Raw genomic sequence first — 24124 nt, 5'->3', positions numbered from 1 at the left:
AATTTGTTATGGAGAAGAAGCAAGGAGGTGATGTGTGTAGGTACTGATGTTAGAATGGGAATAGCCACATCAATGTACTGCAGCACCTGGGATCGTTGAAGAAGGCTGGGAAAAAGCAAACCACAGAGCTGAAACAGGAGTTTTCATTTAGTCAGTAACTTTTTGAGGTAAGGGAAGAAGGGATTTTCAGCTCTGATTTCCCTAGATGTTTGGAGAGAAATGAAACTAACAAAAAGAGAGGGGAGCACCAGCAGTGAGTGATGCCAGAGAAAAGTTACTGCACATGCTGTTCATTTGGTTGCTTGTCTTGTTCAGCTGAAACACAAATTGTTTCATGTACAAGGACCATAGAAGCAAATACTTCTACCTTTGCTCTTCAGGCTTGTGTGAATGCTTTTGAGGTGTTGGTAATCTTCAAGTCTCTAATTGGAGCAGGGAAGAGTTTACAGTTGTTCTTGTTTGAGAGATAGTCTGAGTGTGGTATTACTAAAGGCTGAATAAATAATACGGTTCCTTGTTTCTTTGCTGTTACAGATTCTGCTGACATCTGGTTCTTTTCTTAGATGTGGTTGCTACTTCTGAATCCATCTGTACCGTCCTTTCAAATAAATCAGAAGCAGTTTAGCTGATGCTTCCTTGATTACCTTACTAATGCATCTCTGTTATCCTAGAATTCCTTGTAGTGAATACCTGTACTGTTCTACTTAAATAATTTTTCTCTTCTCCATCCTTTACCATTCTGTTTGAACACAAGTTGACTCTGTTTCTGCACCAGAAGACTTTCTAGAAGCTTTCCCTATTTTTAATCTTATATCTAATACTTAACTGTTACTTCATAAAGCTATGGTATGTACAGATCTTTCTTACGCGGACCATATGAGTTCAATTGTAGAGCACTTCATCCATCTCTAAACAAATCTTTGTGCTGATATATAGCACTCTAGCAATCAAATGGTCTTCTAGTGTTCTCAGTCTCCTGGCCTTTGCATGGGAGTGGTAATGGCAAGAGCACTCTATTACACTGCAGCTTTTCTTCATCCTTCTGCAGGAACGTAAAGGAGATAATACTGCTGCTCTTAATGGAGAATAATACTTTGTAGTACAGGTGCCTAGATCTTAGGCACTAATAGCCTTTATTGGTATACTCTTGCAGCCAAAAAGGCCAATGAAGGAGAATTCAATTTGTATTAGTTGCAAACAGAAGTGAGGCTTATTTTTAAAGTGCAGTGAAATTATGATGTTATTCTGATACTTTCTCTTGGGCTTGATGTTTCTTTTAAGTAGGATCTATGCAAGAGAAGCTCTAAACCTGAACCTTTCAGTAAGATATTAAGGAAGACTAGTTCTGAAAGGATTATTGCTAATAATGGCAGGAACATAAATCACACACCTCCCAAATGAATTTTATTTCCAGAAGTTTGCATTTCTGTTGCAGCAGTACATTTATTTTTGGAGCATGTGCAGTTAATTCTCTTTTTTGTCCTGATAGACTTCTGTAGCTTTCAATTTGAGTGGAACGCGGTCCTCACTGATAGAATGAGGATTTTAAATGTATGCTGAACTATTGAATCCTAAGAATTGGAAGCTGTGTGAAACGTTTTTTCATATTTTTTTTCCTGAACCATGACATACACATCATGAAATAGACCCAACTTCTGTAGTGTAGAATAAATCTAGAAGTCTATCAGGAAGTCTGATGTGTACAAACATGTAATGAAAGAATGAAAATAAGAATGTCTATATCAGTATTTAAACTCTGTGCTTTGTGAGAGGCCAAAACCTGATGAGATCCAACCAAAATCTAGTGAGGGAGAGGTGTACTTGGGCATCAGTTTTCCCCTCAGGTTATCATTGCCATTTTCTAGGAATTTTGCCTCTCTATTAGCTTATCTTTTTCTACATAGCAATCCAATTGATGCTGTTTTCTGTACTAATTTGGTAATAGTGTTTTTACTTGAATTTTCACGTTCATGTTTAAGGATGGTAATTTTACGTTTTTTACAGGTTACTGTAAAAACTCATAAGCATAGCATGGAGATGGAGCTTTTTGATTGCAGGAAGTTGTACATGGAAGGAGAATGCTTACTACTCTATCATGGTGGTTGATGCTGAATTTATTCCATCTTTGAAGCTTTGAAACTCAGGCTGATTTGAAATGCATACATTTTACCCATTACCGTTTTTAACCACCACTGAGGTATCATGGAGAGAGAAGGGGAAGTCAGTTTTTCATCTAGAATGGGAGACGACTGCTAAGAAAGCAGCTTTGGAGGAAGATTTGGGTATTGTGATGGGCAGGCTGAACAGAAGTTAGCAGTGTGCCTTTGTGGTAAACTCTCCCAGCTGCATCCTGGGCAATGCCACAAAATCACAGAATGGCTGAAATTGGAATCTGCTTCTGGAGAACTGTGTCCATCCCTCTGTTCAGTGCAGGCCACCTGGAGACAGGTTGCAAGGACCAAATCCGTAGTTTTGAGTATCTCATGGGATGGCAACTCCACAGCCTCTGTAGACAACTCATTACGGTATTAGCAAGAGGGTGACATGTAGGTCAAGGGAACTTATTTTTCCCCTCTTATCTGCACTTCAGAGACTGATTCTGGAGCAAGGTATGCAGTTTTGGATTCTCTATGATGAAAAGTATTGGCATATTAAAGTAGGTCCAGTGGAAAGCTACCAAGATATTTTCAAGGGCCAGGGAGGACAGGTTTTGAGAGATGAGTTCAGGTTTGAGAATACCAAGTGGAGGTGTGGGTGGTTAAATAGGGGATGGGATTGGGCTGTTACAGAAGCGCACAGTGGAAGGATGAGAGATGACAGTCACTATTTTAAAACAAAGGGTCGTTTGATTGGGTACAGTGGCGGGTTTTTGTTTGTCATTTGTTTTTAATCTGTAAGGTTGGTGAAATACTTCAGAGAGGTGTTTTGTTTTGTTTTTTTCAAAGAGATTTTGGAATGCCTGTCGTTGGAGATGATTAACTTGACTGAACAAGACCTGAGTAACTAGCTGTGGACCTGCATTGAACAGGGCATTGCACTTGATCTCTGGAGATCTCTGGAAGTCCTTTCCTGTCTATGTGATTCTGTGCTTCTGAAGTGAGGAACAAAGCAGTGATGTTTATAATGAAATCAGGAAGTTTTGTGGTTTCTTTCCCTCCTTACTTAGTCAATAACAAAGGCTTCACTATTCATTATTCTATTACTATCTCTACTAATAGAGTTTTTTTGTCTCATGACCACGAAATAGTAACAACGCTGATGCAGCTTAGTTTTTCTTAGTTTTCTTTCTTTTCTAAACTCCCTTTTCCTTGTGAATGGCAAAAATTATTTTAGTTCATTTAGAAAAATATTCCATAGTAGGAAAATGAGAACAGATCTACTGGTTCACATCTGGAATTGTGACGCCTGCAGGTCATGGAAGTGGGCATTCAGGGAAGAGAGAGAACTGGACAGGTGTGCTGATGGTATTTTCTCCTGAGCTTTTGACTTTCAAGAAGAAAGGATCTTGTTTGCTCTTTGTAGTGGATCTTTTCAGTGCTTGTAGGACTCCCAAAACACAGAGTGTTAGAGTCTGTGACACTCTTCAGTAAGAAGTGATGACCTTGTTATGAGAAGAGCCATCCCCTTTTGTTTGTCTTCTGTATCTTTCTGTTGAACTTAAGTGAATTCTTACCTTAAAAAGGACAACAAACGCAACAAACAGTTGATTTGTAATGCCCTTCAAAATACTGCTCTTGGTACTGTTAGTCTGTCATTATCATTTGTCTTGCTTCTGGATCAGAAACATGCTTCAGGAATCTTCTATGTGCTTATGTGATTCTTCTTAGCTTTAGTGAATTGTCTGCTTATTGCAGCTTTGAGAATGCTTTTAGAGAAAGGGTTCTCAAACTGTACTCCTACAGGGTGAAAGTAATGTTACAGATTCTCAGAGATGAAAGGCAACCTGTTGTGATGAATGTGAGAGTACAAATGTAACAGTACCTGCGAACCGTGAGACGTAAATGGGGAAGCCTTTGTGTAGGACTGTTAAAATATATTTTCAGTGCAGCTGTATAATGCTGATCGATGAACAGCTTCAGATGAACTTGAATTTCTTTAACAGCATTGATCTGTTTGGTTTTTTTGAATAATTTTTATATTCAAACTTACAAGTTTAAGGAATGCTTTCAACAGTGATAAAAATACATGAAGTTCAGCTTAAATGAGATGATGGCCGAAGTATAGTAAACACTAAGCAGCTTACTGTAATTTCTTCTTTAAAGTATTTTTGTCTTGCCATCTTTTATAGCATGTTTGATTTTTATTTCAGACTAAAAACTTGTGAAGGTTCCACTTAACTCTGTGTTGTTTTCTGGTTATATTGCTGAATGCTGTTTGTTAAGCTGTGTCATCATATTTCCACCAGGACTTCTAGATTTGTATTTTGTGGTGTTGTAGAAATACTAGGGCTATATGTGCATGTAGGTTTCTGATGGTCGTTTTTCATTGAACTTTTTCAAAGAAGTGAAGTTGGATGTGAAGTGTGATCACCTGTATTCTCACTGACATAGCCTAAAGTATTCCTAATTTCCAGCTTTTACTCTTAAAGCCAGATGAGATAAGCGTGTATTGGCAGAAGAGCTTCAGTTTGTAGGTCAATGGCTGCATTTTGATCTTGGCATCTAGTATGAATTTTTCCAGTATTGTGGCTAATGAAAAGGATTTTCAGGTACCGGGTTGGGTATATTTTTAAAGACAAAAAATTAAAGCAAGATGTGGAGTCAGGATACTGGAACAGTGTAAAGTACTCTCCTATAGGTAGAAGCTTGATATCTGTGTGCAGACTCCTTTTAGGAGGAAATCACAGTAAAAGTTTCATTTAAGTGGCATGTGCAAATTTTGAAGTTGCCTTAGTATCTTGGAATTGTGTTGTTCTCTGCAAGGTGCTACACCCACTCTGTGGAAGAAGTGTCCGTGGAATATTTTCTAATACTCAATAAGCTGTCTGTCTGTCTGATATGACTCACTGTAGTTTAAATTAGGAGTTCTCTGACCAAGGAAGGTGTTGAGACATTTCTTTATGGTGCATGAGATGCGTACTTCACTGATAATTAAATAGTGTAAGTGGAGGGTCAGAATTACTGAGCTTTGTCTTCTTGCTTTACCATTGGTATTTCTGCTTGGTAGTATTTTTCTTTGCTTTTTGCAGAGCATTTGTTCCTTTCTGTGGAGAACTTCCTATTGGGAGATGCCAGAATTCAGTGTACTGTGGGGTGTGTGGAGTTGCAGTTCCTTGATGGGTTGAATGAGGAGCGCAGCGACTCTGCAGTATTTATTTTCTGTGTGGCAGACCAGAACTAAAAGACTGTAGAAGTTAGAAAAGTTCTCCAGTGGGTGCTTTTATTAAGCAGCTTCTTCAAGTAACTCCTACTCAGTAATATTAAGGGTGTTTGGGTAAAGAATAGAATGCTTTTTGCACAGGTTTATAACCGTTATTTACATCATGTCATGTTGTTTCTTGCCATGCAATCATTGTCCCACCAGCAAGGAGAGAGAAGCTGTTGCTTCAAACTCTGTGACTCATCAGAACTTGTACTCTTCTGTCACAGGTCACAGTTTGTAGGTAGCGGGTGGCTATTTTATTGTTTTGTTTTTTCAGACTTTGTGTTTGTTTTTTGTTTTTACACAGAAATTTAACCGTTTTCCCTCCAGGAGGGAAAGACCCAATGATAGCGCCAACTGCACTTGAGAAGGTGACTGTGAGAGTCACTTTAATGTAGGGAGGTTCTGATGGGGCAGAGAACTGCAGAAGTAAATAAGTTTTCCTCTGTATTTGTTATACTAAAATGTAAAACTAAAAGCCAAACATAGTTTTAACTAATGAATTGTTTTGCTTTGTTTTATGTTTTAGAAATATGGCAAATTAACATCTTGTACTGGCTGCAGAGCTCAGTGCAGGTTTTTTGACATGACACAGTGCATAGGACCTAATGGATATTTGGAGCCATACTGCTCAACTGCATGCATGAACACACACAAATCAAAACATGCAGAATCACAAAGTAAGTGACAAGGATGATAGATTTTCATCACTGATAAGTGCAGACTGGATTTTTGTTGTTGTTGTTTGAACAGTGGGAGTGGGTTATCTTGTTCTAGAATGATTCTGTGAAGATGCTTAGTGACTTCAGGTTTTAAATGTAGATTTTATAAAAAGATGGTGTTATGTTTAACACTAGTAGAGGAACCCGTGGAAGATACTTCTCCTCACTGACCTTGTTGCATGATTTCCGGATCTCTTCAGCAGTTTTAAGGCTTCTGGGTAGAACAAGGTTGAGATGCAGTTTGTTCTGGTCTGCCACAGAATGACAGTGCAGCTACCATGCTTGTAAATTAATATATTTTTTTTGTCTTGGGGTCACTCTATTTTATCTCCTAAAGCAGTTGTCTCTTGGTGAAGGATGGAAGTATTTATAATGTGTGTAGATATTCTCGAGAAAGATGTTGAACCTGGGTGAAAGAAATGAATAAGTAAGTTTAACGTTTGTGTTCTTCAATACATAAAGGAGACCTAATCTTGGTTCATCAGACTCCTAAGCTCACTGTGCTCTACTGAGTTTGATAGAAGGTGGTACTGCTTCACATTCAGTGCTGAGTTTTAATGGAAGAATTCAGCCAAAAAAAAATATACTCTGAGATTTATGTTATGTGACTTAGAAGCTGACTGGAAAACAGAAAATTAGCTTTTTACATTGAGAAGCTGACCTGCAACCCAGTATTTCTTGCATTTCTGTTTTGTATTAATTTTGTTTGTAAACTACGTTTTTCTTTTAGGTATGGAAATTATTTGCCACTTTTGTAAACGAAACTCTTTACCTCAGTATCAAGCCTCAATGCCTGATGGAAAACTGTACAACTTTTGCAGTTCCAGTTGTGTAGCTAAATTTCAGGTTAGCTGTTGTGTTAAATATTTTCCTCCCTTAATATTTGTGTACCTGTGTTTGTGTTAAGTATTTGCACATTAAACTAATTTGCTTTTATATACATGTTTATGACTTTTGATTAACATAGATGCTTATGGCTCATAACAATTTCTTTTGAAATTTCTGTTTTGTAATAACACTGGCTAATATCTTAATAATGCATTTCTCCTCAATGCTATAAGAGAATACAACCTAGTACTACTTCCCACCTTATTTTTCCCACTACAGCCTCTCTGTGGAGGTGAGTTTTGCTATTGCGCACTGATAGTTAACAAATTTCATCTCATCTCTGCCAACTGCAGTCACAGAATTCTCATGTTGAACAATATGTATATATTTTGCTAACAGAGGTGTGTGGCATCAGGAATAATGACTCTCTGAAATGGAAGGTAGGATCGAAGTTATTCAGACTTTTTAAACAGCTGTTTAAATGATGTCCAGAAACTGAGGTGTTGCAAGCCTAATGATAAGCACACTGTAAGAGGCTGCTGTGTTTTTTCAAAGTATCCTGTTTAAATATAATTTAAAATATATGTAAGAACGCATTGTAATGATTAATCTCTAGGATATCAAGGAACAGTTCAAAGACACTGTTTCAATCTTCTGTATGTAAAAACAATATATGGTGTGTGAATGATAATTGTTCATCTTGCGAAGAGAGGGTTACACCCGTACAGAGGTTTCCCACTTGTCATTAAGTTTTGGAGTTTTCTGCAAACCAGTCTCTTAATTGCTCCCTTAACTTCTGTCATGGAGCACTGTTCTTATATTCTTAGGATGTAAAGACAAATTAGTTACACTCTTTCAACCTCTTTTTCATTCTTTGGGGTCTTACAATTGATTTCAGACCAAAGAGCTCTCAGTTTAAAAACTTTGTGTTATTTGAATAAGAAAATTAATGTAGCAAATGGCAAATGCAGCCTGGGCCTTCTTAGATTTGTAGAGAAATCTGCATTTAGCAACATGATTGAATGTAATGCAGATCTCTTGAAGTATTGTGGGTTCTTGATCTTACTGGGACCTTTGTAATGCTTCAGCACTATGTATTGTCTCTCTAATGTTGTAGTGGAGTTTAGTTAGTAACAGTTGTACAGTCTATAAGTTCTCAGTAAGACCATGGGCAGAAAGATGGTCTATCAAACTCTAACTTTTGATAGTTTCCATGTATCCATTATCTAGAAGAACAAAATGTGTTTACGTTTAGATGAGAATTGATCGTATGAGAAGAGCTTCTTCTGTTCATTTAGTATTTAGGTGGAAACGGGATTATATAGTGTGATATGACCTTTGAATGTGTTCCCATGGGAAGTCCGATACTTAAGTATCAGACACAGTGGGAGCTGAATCTAAGTTTAGTTTATACCTTCAGACATACTGTAGTACTCTCTCCAATGATTTTTTGAAAAAAATAACTGATACGTTATGATTCTCCATACTTCTCATTGTTTACTAATGTGGATTAATTGTGTTTTATATTTCTGGTATTATATTAATCCATTTTTCTTACTGTGCTATTTTTTCTATAGTCTTCAATCTGTTAGGAGTTACCCTTTTCAAAGCAAAATAATTGCTGTTCAAGGTCTGTGCCTCCCTTCTGCAAAGACTTATTGTCTTTTTGGTTTACAGATGTATCTGAATGTTTATATTCCTAATTTTGGCTGCAGTGTTCTAGGGTTGGTTATTTTATCTTATGAATAACTTTATGTTTCTAGCTAATTGTTGCTCTAATCTATTAAAGTACTTGCAGATTTAGCCAAACTGCTTGTTGTGCAGCTTATATCCAGATCTGTGTTTCCCTCCATGCAGACAGCTTGCAATAGCATTAATTTCTGTAATAAAGAGTGTAAAGAAGAGGACAGTAATCTGTCTGATGTGATTGCTGTTAAGTAGTTGGCAGTAGAATAGTGTGACTGTATCTTGCTCTTTGTGCTCCTGTTGGAGGATGGTGTTGGAGAGCAAGGAGCAGAACTGCTCCAAAGTTGTGTTGTTATAACCCAGTTTTGCTGTCAGTAACTTTACTGGGTCAGTTCAAGATCTTGTACTGAACTTGTCTCTTAAGGAAGCATAACATTGCTAATTTGTTTCTTGTGAACATGGAGGCTTAGTACAAATGCCTTACAAAAGTAGAAGTCTAAATGCCTTGAAAACAAGCTATCTTATCAAAACTTAGGAAGTTTTCAGAAAATTCTTGCTAAAACTTATTTTTCAGTTTGTGAATGCATATGAAGAATTGTAGAACAATTATGTGGAAGAATTAAAAGTACTTTTTTGTATGTATGCGTGTGTATAGCTGGTTGCTCACTCTGGATTTTCATAGTTGGGTCATGCTCTCTATTACCATCATGGTGATGGCTGCAAGCACTCTTCCTTGCGCTCCTTATATTTCTCTCACTGTATCTTCCTCTCTCTCAAAAAAGAACTTGTTGAAGTGGAAGCATGTTGCTGATGCTTAGCATGCATGTTATAGAAATAATGTTCTAAATCTGATTGTGATAAAAATAATTGAGGGTTCCATGCTGAGCTTGGAAGGATCATGTGTGTGAGGGTAAGGAAGGTGTTTGGTTCCTTCCCTATTCAACTTCTAGTATCTAAATGTGCTTGTGTGTAGTCTTAATGGGTTACCTTATTCTTCTGCGTAAAAGATTTCTTGTGTTTTTTTGCTGCTTTTTCATGTTAATGAACAGTTTGATTCTTTCAAAAGTTCTTTTACTTGAACTGGAGAAAGAAAGTGACTGCAGTTAGACTGCATACTATACCTTCTGCGTAGCGTATACAATTACGTACATAAATGTTTCCATAGTTTGATTTTGCATTGCCGTGAGCAAGAATAACCCTTCTGTCACTTACCATTGGGGTGAATGGAGTGGCAGGGGCAGGCCAGAAGCTGTACTGCTGTACTGGTCTTCTCAGAACACTCCTGTGCAGTGTCTGCCTTGTGTTGTGATTTGACGTCTTACAACAGTTAATAGTGGTTGTCTTGAAGCCTGAAAAGGGCTGTGCAGTGATATTTAGTTTTGCTTGGCTCTTTGCATGCCCTTTATGTTCAGGACAGGAATTTAACATTGTATTCAAGGACGTACATACATACACGGATATGATTTCAAGTATGTATTAGATAAAGCATAACATCGATGAAGTCTTCCTTGTCAGGGACATCTGAGAAAGATTTTAATGAATTTACTACCTCAGTGCTTCTGTGTGTGTAATAATGCTTCCAGATAATCCCTAAAGATAATCTCTGTTCCAGGTACCTTGTAATTCAGGGGGAAGACAGGATGGTGAAAATACTACATGATTGCCATCTTGACTCATTAAAACACTATGCAGAAACAGTCCTTAATTGCAAGCAATGCAATAGGAACTTTATGGAGGCATACTAAATCACGTTGTGATTTAACTCTTGGTTTAACGATTACTTTTGCTTGTTTAAGAATGGTCAGTCGTGTATTTAGTCCTTTACTGATCTCTTAAATAAATAAATATTGTGTTTATGATTAAAAAACAAAACACAAAACAATCCAACCCACACGTTGTTTTAGAACCATACTTAATCACTCAGATTTTATCTGGTTTTGTAAGATACTATATTTTATATTTATTCTTTAGACTGTTTAAGGAATATTTAAAACAGTCTAAAATACTTAAAACAGCCTAAAACTCGGTGATTCTCGTATCTTCAGCTTTAGTTTTTCAACTGGATACAGTAGGTATATTTGCTTTGTGATTTCTCTTAGTTTTCAACCAGAACTTACAGGATTTTCATTGCGATTCCGTAATCCACATGACAGCCTGTGTTGAGAATGACATTTGCTTTGTGAGGAAGCCTGCAAAGGCACAAATACACAGGTTGGACCTTGACCTCAGAATGCCTTTGTGACTTCGCAGAAGTCTCTCATGTTTTCAGTAGTATAAAGTGGAGAGGAAGCAACAAATGCGTGTAGTGAGATTTTGTTTTTTAATAGATGTCTTGTTGGGAGTGGTATGGGAAAACTTGCAGAGATGTGTATGAGAGATTTGTACTCTGGATTTTTTTAGGTGTACATGATCACTAAAACCTTGTCTTGAATGCTCAATGAGCAACATGCCAGTTGTTGGTTGATGTAGGGAGGTAAGAAAGATTGTCTGGGAAGTATATGTAAGACCTGCTGGAAGGCTATTTATGCTATAGAGTTCTCTACCTAATGATTGCTGCAGAAATGCACAAAGTGAATTGTCAAGTTACAAAATTAAATTCTTATTCCTACATATGAAATCTACAGTATTTCTCTCAATCTGAAAAACCCATAGTTGTTCAGGGCCTGTCTGTTTGAAGGATTGTGTCTTCCAGCCATGGTCACTGAAGCCAAGTAGGAATATGAGCTAGTTCTGACATATCTGAGTAGTTACAGTTTTATCACTAATAGCCTGTTACTTTAAAATGATTTTTTAAAAGTGATAATATTAGGGAAAGTAGTGATTATCTGCTTTGGTCTGGTTTGGATTTGAAAATATTTTTGTAGGTCTTTGTCTGAAATTCTTTGACCAAAATAGGGCAAGCGTTTTGTGATTAACAGATGTTCACTTTGGGGACAGTGGGGTTTGTTGTAGTTGTTGTTTTCCCTCAAATAGCAGACAGAGAAACATAAGATAAAAGAAATATGACCTAAAATGCAAGTGTAAAGGTTCAAGTGTGGAAAATCTAAGGTGACGAGAAAAAGGAAGAAGACTAACCTGCTGTGCTTTTGCCTAGAAATGCTCCTGTGCTTGTCTGTAAACTTCAAACAGTGTAGGCTTGATCAAAACATGCATTTTCAAAGTAACTTTAATTTTAGTGATGTATATGTGTATGTTTTTGTTTTTCAGGCTCTCAGTGATCAGTCTTCAACAAACGGTCAGTTTGTGTCTCCTGGTGATATTCAATTGAAATGCAATTATTGCAAGAGTTCTTTCTGTTCAAAGCCAGAAGTGCTAGAATGGGAGGTAAGGTTTTTTCCCCTATTATTTTTAGTACAGTGAAATGTTTACAAAAGTTTAAACCTGTAAATGCATTATGTTTTTTCTATTTTATAAAGCACAGAGACTTTTAAGTTAATAAAATCTGTAGAATGGATCTGAAGAATGTAATCCAACTTTGGTTTGGATAACATGTTATCCATATTATTTGTTCATGTAACAAATAAAAGCACATCTGTGGAATTCAAAGAAAAGTGTAATTTTTCACCTTGGCTGAAAATCTGTAACCTACTTTTGTCTTTAGTTATTGTAGTGAATAGCCGTGTGAATAGACTGTTATGCTGCTCTGTAAATGGAAGTATCAGAAGAGAATATGCTCAGAGTGACTGCCATATTTTTCTGTTTAGCATTTTCATATGAATTGATGACTGTTTGTAGCATTTGAGCAAGCATTGCTCATTGTTAGCATTAGAAGCCATGCCCTAATTGCATGCTTTCACGTTCATTTACACAGCATGTAAAAATTTGCAGTTGTACTTACCAGATCTTAAGATTTCATGTTAACCCTCTTTGTGATGCTTTGTAATTTTGTGTTTAGAATAAAGTGTATCAGTTCTGCAGCAGAGCATGTTCTGATGATTATAAGAAACTGCACTGTATAGTTACGTACTGTGAATACTGCCAAGAGGAGAAAACACTGCATGAGACTGTGAATTTCTCTGGCATCAAAAGACCATTTTGTAGTGAAGGTATGTATGTATTTAAGTTGGGGTTTTTTTGGCTTGTATGTTTTCCTGAGGTCATTATAGTCTTACTGCAGCTGACTTACTGTACCAGTATTGAACATTAAAGTGTAAGTTACCAGCTCATTATGTTGTACCTGAGGCTGAACCAGAAATTTTCATTGTTATTACTGTACATATGCCTATTAATTCATCTGAGCTGCTTTTGTGGTCGCCTATTTAGTTTTTCAAGACCTACAGCCTGTTTTGAAATGTATACAGCAGAACCTATACCCATTCTACCAACACTGAGTAATAGCAAGACTTCTGTTTGGTTAATATCTTACAAATTTAATAGGGCAGTGGAAATTCTGTCTGTATTAACATTGGAATTATTCTTTAAATAACCTTTCTATGTTGCCTGGTGGTGTAGGTTGAGTAGTATCACTGTAATTTTCTTGACTGATTATATGGATTTTCAAAAGGAAAGCAAACTATACAAAGACAAAACTACACAAATCGCAGATTTTTTTTATTTTTATGTTTTTTAAGTTGCATCAAAATATTGTCTTAATAGAAACAGAAAATAGCCTTAATCTTTCCACTTTTGGTGTTCTTTGATAACTGGTATTTAATCCTGATCTTAGAACTTTAACTACATCTTGAGAGGATGTACAATTTTTTTTCAAGTAAATGGAACAATAATGCTTTCACTATTTTTTAGTAAGCTTCCAATTTACTTGTACAAGAGTTCTGTTAGCCTGGGGAGGAGTGGAGAGTGTGGCTGGAGGCATCTTCCTTCCTATATTTGTTATAGCTCTGGACTTTGGAATCTTGTGTTTCCATTGAATGGAGTGTGGTGGTGGCATAGATGTCTTCACCTTCACTACATTCTTATGTTCTGGATTGCAAAGTGGTAGCTGGAGAGGAAAAAGGACAAAAGACCCAATTTTACAGTATATTGCAACACTCAACACCTGGCTAGAAACTGTTTCTGTGAATAGCAATTCCACAGAATATATTAAAATATGAAGGCAACTTCATATTTGAGCCTGTAGATTACAGAATACACCAGCGTAACCAGTGTCACCACATTGTGACCTTCCAATACTTAAAGAGCTCATCGTAAACAGGAGGGAAAACAACCTTTTACACAAGTAGGTAGTGATAGGACAAGGGGAAATGACTTTAAACAAAAACCAGATTTAGATTAGATGATGGGGAGGTTTTTCATTGAGACTAGTGAGGCCATGAAACAGGCTGCTCAGAGAAGTTGTGGCCCATGCAAGTTTTGTTGTTGCAGACTGTTCAAGAAACTCCAGCAGCAAAGGTGTTGTCAGTGAGCATATGGGGTTCTTGTTCACCAGAAGATGCTGTGTTACGATTATGAGAAGAAACACCAAAGTCACAAAAGATACTGCATTTTTTGAAGGAATCAAACTCTTAATGGGAAAACTCTAGCCAATTTCAAATCTGTATTTGAGGGAGGCCTCTAAGTAAAATCAGAAGAAGCTAAACAGGTGATGTTGAAATCTAAGAGTGCTTATTCATCTTCAAGCAGACTCATGGGAAAACCACAAATACCACTTGACTGCTTATGTCTACCTAGTAGAGTACTGAAAGTGCCATCATTCTCTGCTCGTATTTTTTCATACCTGAGTTTGGTTTGTTTTTTTTTACATATGCATACATTTCTTTATTTCCACACACTTACAAAATGGGTAAAGCCTGGCACCTACATTCAACCCACAGTTTCCCCTGGAAAACTGTTCTTAAGGGCATGGGTATGGAACAGATCTGGCAGCTCATTAATGACACCCTTCGGAGAGTGCAGAGGCTTTCCATCCCCCAGCAGAAGTCAGGCAGGGAAGGCAGGTGATCATCGAGGCTGTGCAAGGACCTGCAGCTTAAACTGAGAGAAAAGAGGGAAATGTACAGGAAGTGGAAGCAGGGTTGTGTAGCCTGGGAGGAATGCAGGGCTGTTGTCCATGTGGGTAGAGATATGATTAGGAAAGCCAAGGTGTGGATGGAGCTGAACTTGGCGAGGGATGTGAAAGATAACAAGGGGTTCTGCAAGTGCACAGGCAGGAGGAGACAGGCCAAGTTCCCCCTCCAGTGAGAGGTAATGGGGAGGTGCCTTCCTCAGACATAGAAAAAGCTGATATTACTCAGTGAGTGCTTTGCCTCAGGCTTCCCAGGTCTGCCAGAACCCTGTGCCTCTAGGTGAGGATGTGGGGAGCGGATTCTGTTGCTCTGTAACAGCAGAACAAGTCTGAGAACTCCTCAGGAAATTGAATGTGTGTAAGTCTATGGGTCCAAATGATACTCATCCTGGGGTTCTGAGAGAGATGGCTGACGTGGTTGCTGAGCTGCTCTCCATCATATCTGAAAAATCATGACTGGTGAAATCCCCGGTGACTGGAAAAAGGGAAACATTACTCCCATTTTCAAGAAAGGGTGAAAAGAAGACGCAGGGAACTACCTTGGTGACTGGGAAGATCATGGAGCAGATCCTCCTAGAACCTATACTAAGTCACATATGAGACAAAGAGGTGTTTTGAGACAGTCAGCATGGCTTCACCAAGGGCAGATCTTGCCTGACCAATCTGTTGGCCTTCTATGATGGAGTGACGTCTTCGGTGGACGGGGGAAGGGTGATTGATGTCATCTGCCTGGACTTCTGCAAAGCCTTTTACATGGTCCTTCACCACATCATTCTCTCTAACGTGGAGAGGTGTGGATTTGAAGGATGGACTGTTTGGTGGCTTAAGAATTGGTTGGCTGATTGTGATCATAGAATTATAGAATCACAAGGTTGGAAAGGACCTACATGATCATCTAGTCCAACCGTCCTCCCTTTACCATACCTACAGAAAACCCCTAAACCATATCTCCTAGCTCCCTATCCAGACGCTTCTTGAACACTGCCAGTGATGCCAACTCTACCACCTCCCTGGGCAGGCTATTCCAGTGCCTGACCACTCTGAGAAAAAAAGTTCCTTCGTATGTCCAGTCTAAACCTCATCTGATGCAAATTGTGGCCGTTTCCTCGGGTGATCAAAGGCTTTGTGTCAGGGTGGAGGCTGGTAACAAGCAGTGTCCCTCAGGGGTCAGTCTTGGGACAAGTGCTCTTCAACATCTTCATCAGTGACACAGACAATGGCATCGAGTGCACCCTCAGCAAGTCTGCAGATGATACCAAGCTGAGCAGTGCAATCAATACACTGGAGGGAAGGGAAGCCATCCAGAGGGACCTGGACAGCCTGGAGAAGTGGGCCCATGTGAACCTAAGGAGGTTCAACAAGGCCAAGTATAAGCTGTTGCACTTGGGTCAGGGCAGCCCCAGGTGTTTATACAAACTGGGGGAAGAACTCCTTGAGAGCAGCCCTGCAGAAAAGGACTTGGGGATTCTGGTGGATAAGCTGGACATGAACCAGCAGTGTGTGCTTGCATTCTGGAAGGCCAACTGTGTTCTGGGCTGCATTAGAAGAGGAGTGGCCAACAGGGAGAGGGAAGTGATTCTCCCCCTCTACTCAGCTCTTGTGAGGCCCCATCTGCAGTGCTGCATCCAGGGCTGGGGCCCCCAATGCAAGAAAGATGCAGAGCTCTTGGAGCAGGTCCAGAGGAGGGCCACTGAGGTGATCAGAGGGCTGGAGCACCTCTCCTCTTAAGAAAGGTTGAGGGAACTGGGCTTGTTTAGCTTGGAGGAGAGAAGGCTCTGGGGAGACCTCATTGTGGCTTTCCAGTACTTGAAGGGAGTGTAAAAACAGGAGGGGGAACAGCTGTTTACATGGATGGACAGTGATAGGACAAGGGGGGAATGGTTTTAAACTGAGACAGGAGAGGTTTAGGTTAGAGATTAGGAGGAATTTTTCCACACAGAGCATGGTGACACATGGGAACAGGTTGCCCAAGGAGGTTGTGGATGCCCCATCCCTGGAGGCATTCAAGGCCAGGCTGGTTGTGGCTCTGGGCAGCCTGGTCCGGTGGTTGGTGACCCTGCACATAGCAGGGGGGTTGAAACTAGATGGTCATTCTGGTCCTTTTAAACCAGTTGATGGGCCCACGTGATAGGCAACTGCAGACAGGATCCTTTCTACAGGTTTTAAAGAAGTCAGTCTTTGGCAGTTCAGAGAAGGAGATGTATTACAATGAGCATCTCCATTACTTTCTTCTTCGTAGGCTTATTTGGCATGTAATTCATGTTTTCCATAGAACTAAGTGCTATGATTTAAATAACATAGACGTTTCAATAATTTATAGTATTAATTTCAGTAACACTGTTTCACATGCAATAGTCTGCTTCTTGGAAAAGGGTCTGTAAGCTGTGGAGTAACTCAGTTTTTTGATTCTTGAAAATTCTTTTCAAATGGGTAATATAGATTTAAGTTCAATTAGAAAATCAACAGCAGTATAATAATGTTGATAGTATCCTACTATGGTTCTGGGAATTATGTGCATCAAAGTACAAGATTCTGCAAGATTTAATAGTTCACCTAAGTAGAATGTAACCCTTCACTGCAGTGCTGACAAGTGGAAAAAAATGGAGGAAAATGTGAGTTCTAATCTTAGTTTGTCTAGGAAAGATGCTTACTTTCAGCTTGGCATCTTTTCAGACATTTCTGCAGAGTAGTTCATTAAATATGTTATTAAATGCTTACTTGATTTTTAGATTTATGTGTAAATGCTACAGATACTGAGAAGAGCCTAAACATGATGTTTTAAACAACCTAGAAATGCCTACACATGGAAGTTTCACACCTAGTTAAGACTTAATTACCTGAAATTAGACATTAAGAAATTACAGCCAAAATTGTTTACATTGTCAGCTAAGCACAAACATACTGATATATGAAATCATGTACAGAAAATCTTGAAGGTGGTAACAAAGAACTTGTTTTTATGGCCATTTTTTCTCAATCGCAATTTTTTATTTCCATGCTATTTTGCAAAGGGACCTCATAAAGTCTTATCAGAGGTTGGTAAGTAGTATACAATGTATTGACAGGATAAAGTGATATTTTTTAGTATGTGTAAGATTTTATATCATAGTTAACTACTTTGCATAATAAAAATTTTCTTTGACAAGCTTTCAGGTTTATGCTTCACAGAGCTGTTATCTCCTGCTCTGCAGCTCTTACGGTGGCCTACCATATTAAATATGGTATCTTTTCAGCTTTGACAGCTCTGTTAGAGCTTGCTTTTGCTTTTGACTGCATCCTTTGGCAATGTACAACAAATCTCTCTAGGAACTAACCCAAATTATCAGCTTCCTTGTGGCTTTCTTTTGAGGATTTATTCACTGATGTATTGGAATACCATGTCAAAACTGAACAAATGAAAAGCAGAATATCTTAAATGCTGTTGAATTTATGATTCTCAAAAATCCATTAACACAATTGCAAGAGGTATGTTGCTAATGAGGGAAAACCGATTCTTTTCTGCAAAGCAGGATGGTTAGTACCAAATGGAAGCCATCTTGAGAGGGATTTTGAGGTGCCTGAGTTTCCCTGAGAGTACAGTATGCTTTGACAGTTACATACAAAATTTGTTATGGAATATCCCTGACATCAAATTGAGCTAATGGCAGCTTTTGTTAATGAGCTGAGACTGGCACAGTGCAGTTGTTCAGGCCACATTTTCTTATTTAGTAGTCTGGTATTAATTTTTGAGCTGCAGATAACTATTACAAATTCTGCTACTGTAAGATACTCTTTTACTGATTAAAGGGGGAAAGGGGAAGTTAAGGTAGAAAAGAACATATTGAAACCAGAAAAGTCCCTTATGAAATATTTAATAGGCTGTCTCACTCCCGAAGCAGCAAGTGAAGGCTGTTGGCTATGCTGAAGGAGAGCAGATCCATGTTCTCAGACAAATACATGCAGAAAAGCTGAAGAGTCAGTTTTTGTGGGATGCTGTGAGTGGAAGAATCTGGTTGTGTGGATGTAGTTTCCAATTAGAGCTTGGGTGTGTATGTGTCTTCTGGATTTACTTTACAAATTGTACATATTACTGTGGATTTTGATACTTCTGACAGCATTCCTACAGCTGAAAATTTTGAGTGCTAGAGGTGCACTAAGGAGGAGGTTATTATGTTTATCTTCTGTCTGTAGAAGAACATTGATACTGTTTGAATTTTGAGTACAGGTTATTCTGAATCTGAAATTTTTAGTGCACGTAAGGCTAATTTCTGACATGGTAAAAATATAAAAGTGGGATGTGACACCTTATCTGTTTCACAAGTCTTCATTAGATTTGCTTTCTTCAGTATTAATTTCACTGTTACATCTTTCAAGAAGTTTCAGACAGTTCTTTATACAAAGATAACACTGACTATTACGAATATGGGATGATGGCAACTGAAGGTGCTGAAATTATAAGCGCAAAAGGAGGAAAGCTGATAAATATGCTTCTTATTAATAAATAAGAGAGAGAATAATAAATTTAGAAAGCTTTAAGAACAAGCAGAAACTGAGTAAATGAATTGGGGGTAGGAAGGAGAAGAAAGAAAAGAACTTAAGATCTGAAATATTGACTAGGGTAAGTTTAGAATATGTAGAAAATTGAGCTGTATTTGCATGGTAAAGTAATAAAAAGTTCTTCAGCAGAAGATGTGGAAGAAAGCAGAATTCATGACCTCCCTGTTAAACAGAGAGAATGGAGTCTATTTTAATGATAATCCCAGCAAGACCCAACACTGGATGCTTTGCATCTCTTTTCATAAGGATAGTGATTGTTATAGTGAAGTCAGAAACTGAGGGTGATAGAAACAAGGGGGTGGAAGAGATGGCTATTGAACTCAAATCAGTAAAGAAGGCAATGTAATGACATAGATGGAACACAGCTTCAGAGTTTATCAAGGCCTGTTATTCATGTCTAGATGAAGTGGTTATGGATTACAGCTAAGTTACAGGATGAGATAATGGCGAATCTGCTATGTTGCTTGAAGAAAGAGGGAGGTAATCTAAGTACAGCCTTTGTGTGGAAAACAAACAAACAAAACCCTATTTACTTTTAGGATGGAACATTTACATCGTATAAAATATGTTATTCTTTGAGATAACAAGGGGCTGGTGGTGACTCTAGAAGTAATTCTATTTCACAGCTTCTTAATGTGCGAGTGTACTGAACTTGCAGTAATTCAAGTAGCTGCCACTAGCAGAATAGGACCAGGTCCCTGGTAGCTTGCTTGTGTTAGTCTGCAGGCAGTCAAGTGAAGCATGTTTTCTGCCACGAGTAACTGTGCAGGACTGGACCTGAAAGATCTGAGAAATCTATTGATGTTTAGCTTGTCTGAGGTGAAGGCTTGGAAGAACTTCTCTTTAATCCTTACAGTCATCTGTGTTGCACATGCTCAGATGCCTAATCTCTCCTTCCAGTTGGATGTGGGAAGCTGAAATCTAGAGTTTAAATAAAGGATAGATTTGGGTCTGGATTTTGTTTGGGAGCCATGATTTTAGTAACCTAGTGGAGGATGTGTTATGTTGATTTAGCAGGCACTAGCAACCTCTTTCAAGTCTGGCTCAAATTTTGAGTTGGAGTGACATCATAAAATGCTGTTTAAGTGATTTCTCATAGAGTATTGGTCTCAGGGTAGGTCCTGCGTTAAATCCTTGTTGAAGAATATGATCAATTACCTGTACAGCTGTAACCAAATGACCTGCACTTAATTTTTCTTTAAAATGACTAGAAGCTAGTCTCATAGAATCACTTACAGCTTCAGGGGGCTTCTACCTTGTCATGTTTGAACATACCTGATGTTATAGCAGAAATCCTGAAGGGTTTAGAATTTAAGTGTACCTTTACATTTAAAGTGACGGGGCTGGCAGCTGCTGGTATTAAGTAATGCTTGTTCATGAAGCCTGACTTCCAGTGACAGGAATTTTGGCCACACCTGTATGATTCTGGTGTTGATACTGGATGTACCAGTGAACTGGTGGCTGTTGTTTACTCATCCACAATGTTCTCTCAGTCAAGGTCTGCTTCTTGGTCACATCTTCAAAGGTAGCACGGGCACTACTGCCCTTTTAATTTGGGATTTTGTTGTTCACTGTGAAGATCAGCTGCCTGAATGAACTCTGTCTGTTTTATCAAAGGAGAACACTTTTTTCTATGATTCAAGGAAAATACTAACAATCCAATCAAAACCATAACCTTAAGATAAAAAATTGCATTCTAGGTATGCACAGAATACCAAGGGCCTAATTAAAATATGTCCTATAAGAGCTTTCTTATTTCTGTTAAAAGGCATCTTATTTTCACTTCATTGGAATCTGTGAGAGCTTGAAGCAGTCAAAAGTTCCCTTATAAGTGGATTACATTACGTATTACATATTACAACAACAAAAAAAGTATTCCTGAAGAATTTTGCTTATGATGATGCAGAAAGACAAGCCTGTGCTTCTGTGGTAGAAATCTGCAGAGATGTATCTGTCTCTATCAACATCTGAGGTTTCATAAAGATGGATTTTCTGTCCTTTGTAGAGGCATCCTTCATCAGAAAGTCCTGCAGTCAGTGATTTAAAAATAAATAAAAGTTTTTCAGGGTTGAATTGAGGACTTTTGTCTGTCCCTACTTAGTTTTCACTATTCATTATTTTTCATCAGTCAAAGAGATACTTGACTGTAGAATCAAACATTTCTTTCCCAGTTTTCTTTTTTCCTTTAGCGTAACCACAGTGTTGTCTTCAATTTTACTCTCCATAATTTAGCAGCCAAGAAACATGTAAATTTTACCAAATCATTTTGTAGGCTATAGAGCCAGCTAGTGTACCTGATTGATGGTAGAGTACTTCTGCTAGCTTTGGTCTTAAAAAGCAGATGCTGCAATGAATGGCTCTTCGAAGGCATATCTGAAGAGAAGTTTTGGTGCTGAGCTGTCTCTGTGACTGAAAAAAAAAAGGTAGAAAGACTTTGATGCCACGTACAATAATGAGAAATATGACCATCAGAAATCTTAGCAAGAAATATTCTGTGCTTTAACCAGTACGTTGAAGTTATTGCTTGCACATGCCGGTAGCCTTCAGGATTATTATTTTCTTCATAGCAGTGTATTATTTACTATTATTATTGACTTTCAAATTACACAGTAAGGACAACTGCTTGCTTTGGCTCTTACCTTCTGCACTGTGTACTGTGTGTTAATATTGTTTATTCTGTTGTTATGGGATCTGAGTTATAACTTTAAAAAAATCAACTGAAAACGCAGTTATTATGTACAGTGTATTCTGTAACTTTATTGCTTTGACACTGTTAGTAAATTTAATTTTTAGCAGAATTTGTAGCATTGCAAGTTAAAATTCCTCAGTAACATTTTGCTTTGAAAAATGCTGTCTGCTGCATTTTCCACTTGCATTCGTGCTTTTAGTGATCTTTAAATTGGTATCTGATTTCACTGAAATTCAGAACACCTAGTAGACAACAGCACAAGGCAGATAATTGGAATTACCAAATAGTATTTTAAATGATATTTCAGTATTCTGTATACTAGAGGAAATACGTACTACTTATTGAATTTCTGTATTTAGCAGAAGTACAGATGTCTGCATGTGCTAGACAGCGTACCCCAGCAGAGCAAGTACTTGCAAGACTTGAGTTCTGGTCTTGGTGGTACTGATATATTTGGGAGATCATTAAAACAGCCACAAGTACCATAGATTACTAATGTGTAGATGTTACCTTGTCCCTCCACTGTTTAATACAGACAGTTGCTTTATCTTCTCATGCTGTTCTCCTATGCAAAAGTAGCACAATTCCAGAGGTGCATGGAAAATTTTGCATTAGCACAGTTATAGAGATTTAAACGTCAACTTGAACAGACACTAGATTTGAGGTAGTTTAAATACAGTATGTTCTCAAATAGGCTGTGTAATAGCTGCGGTATTCATCTTTGAATGCATTTAGTACTTTAGAATGTGGTTTCCAATTTGCTTGAGGGAGGATCAGCTCTCAGAATGATGACCTTGGACTTAAAACTTGATAGCAAATGTAAATAAGAAAAACCAAGCCGCCTAATGTGAGCACAAAAAGATGTATTGAATACAGATCTTACACAAACTGAATTTGTAAACTTAGAGCATTAACAGTCTCAGAACTTGTAATTGTTTACTTTGTAGTTGCATTTTCATTTATTTTTTTTTTTTCTTTAGGAAACTCTTCAGTTCTTAGATCATCTTATGTTCTTAAAAATGAATGAGTTGTTAAAGTGGTTTGTTGTGCTAACATGAATGAGAGTATTAATAGAAAAAAGATACTTGAAGATAGGTATTGTTTTAGAGCATAGTGTCGCCTAGCTTACAATTACTGCTTGTCATTGTCTGGATATCTAGCATTCTGAGAATATGTGACTGAAAATTTCATTCCGAGAAGGTGTGTCTGCAGGAGTCTGTCTGAATAACAAATTGTGTAATTTTTCTGACTGTTTATTCAGGGGTTTGATAAGCATAGATTCAAGCATAGTGTTTTGTGAGAGTTGCAGATATCACACGAAACCACAGAGTTGTGCAGGAAAGATCTTCAGGTAAAAATATCTTGAAATACAGTGTCTTATGCAACCTGAATTTTTCTTCCTAAGCCCCAATTGTTAGCCGTTGTTTTCAGTATTTAACTCTTAACTGTGATATCTCTCTGTAAAAATTACTTTGTTCCTAATGTTTAAAATCTGTTTCCAGGCTGCAAGCTGCTATATAAACAAGACTTTGCAAGACGGTTAGGACTGAGATGTGTTACTTGTAATTACTGCTCACAGCTGTGCAAAAAGGGAGCAACTAAGGAACTTGATGGTGTAGTGAGAGATTTCTGCAGTGAAGAGTGCTGTAAAAAATTTCAGGACTGGTACTACAAGGCAAGTAACTCAGAATTTTTGAAAAGAGCTCCAAAGTTAAAAATAAATAAATAAATAAAAATCAAATATTCACATGTGAGGATATCTCAAGGACTGTGCAGCAAGTATGGCTTACTTCAGCAAAGCATTTGCTGTGCAAAAAGCAGGTGTATTAATTTTGTCAATTGAGTTTTGTTAGAACTTAGAGCAGAGTTTCTACCAGCTGATTTATTGATTCATTTGGCAAGGAAGTCTTGTACAGAAAAAAACCTACTACGTACTTTACAATCACAGTTTTCCCCCCTCAACTGATACCATATTTTTCTTGTCAAAGTTGCTTAATTGTGTATTCAGAATGTTGAGAACACTGTTAAAAGCTGCTGGATGACACCTTGAGCTGAGTGATGATAAACTAGGTTGGCAGTTCTTCATCCTCCTGTTTTTGTTTGTTTTGCCTTTTCTCTGATCCCACAGCATGAACTGCAGGGCTTTCGATTTTTCATTATTTCACAGTGGAAAGGATGGCAAGGGGAAATACAAGACCAAATGGATTTCTAATAAAAGTTTGAGTCAAATGTGATGGCATCTATTTCTAAATCTCTGGAAGTTTAATTACCGTGTGCAACACAATCAGCAAGGAGTTCACATTAAGTAGTGTTCTGCTTTCATTTTTTTGAAGGAAAGAA

The 24124-nt window shown here is 37.9% G+C and overlaps 1 protein-coding gene across 25 annotated transcripts in view; it reads left to right on the top strand.

The window, feature by feature from the left end:
* ZMYM2 (zinc finger MYM-type containing 2) overlaps positions 1 to 24124 on the top strand; it is an 87110-nt gene that overhangs the window by 40548 nt on the left and 22438 nt on the right. For 16 of the 25 annotated variants that reach the window (XR_014942200.1, XR_014942199.1, XM_015852176.3 and 13 more), the window contains 5 exons: positions 5891 to 6041; positions 6814 to 6929; positions 11805 to 11921; positions 12493 to 12643; positions 23287 to 23459. Coding sequence is in view for 22 of the 25 variants with exons in the window: in XM_015852176.3 (XP_015707662.2) it covers positions 5891 to 6041; positions 6814 to 6929; positions 11805 to 11921; positions 12493 to 12643; positions 23287 to 23459 (708 nt within the window). In the remaining 3 variants the exon portion in view is untranslated. The remainder of the gene's footprint in view (positions 1 to 5890; positions 6042 to 6813; positions 6930 to 11804; positions 11922 to 12492; positions 12644 to 23286; positions 23460 to 24124) is intronic. The other 9 variants (XM_085536405.1, XM_085536401.1, XM_085536404.1 and 6 more) reach the window with 3 other exon arrangements.

Source organism: Coturnix japonica, chromosome 1 (genome assembly GCF_054131305.1).
Source record: "Coturnix japonica strain WE chromosome 1, WE-NBRP24, whole genome shotgun sequence".
NCBI classification, from domain to species: Eukaryota; Metazoa; Chordata; class Aves; order Galliformes; family Phasianidae; genus Coturnix; species Coturnix japonica.
Note: the sequence above shows the minus strand (reverse complement) of the source record. Positions and strands in the feature narration are given on the sequence as shown.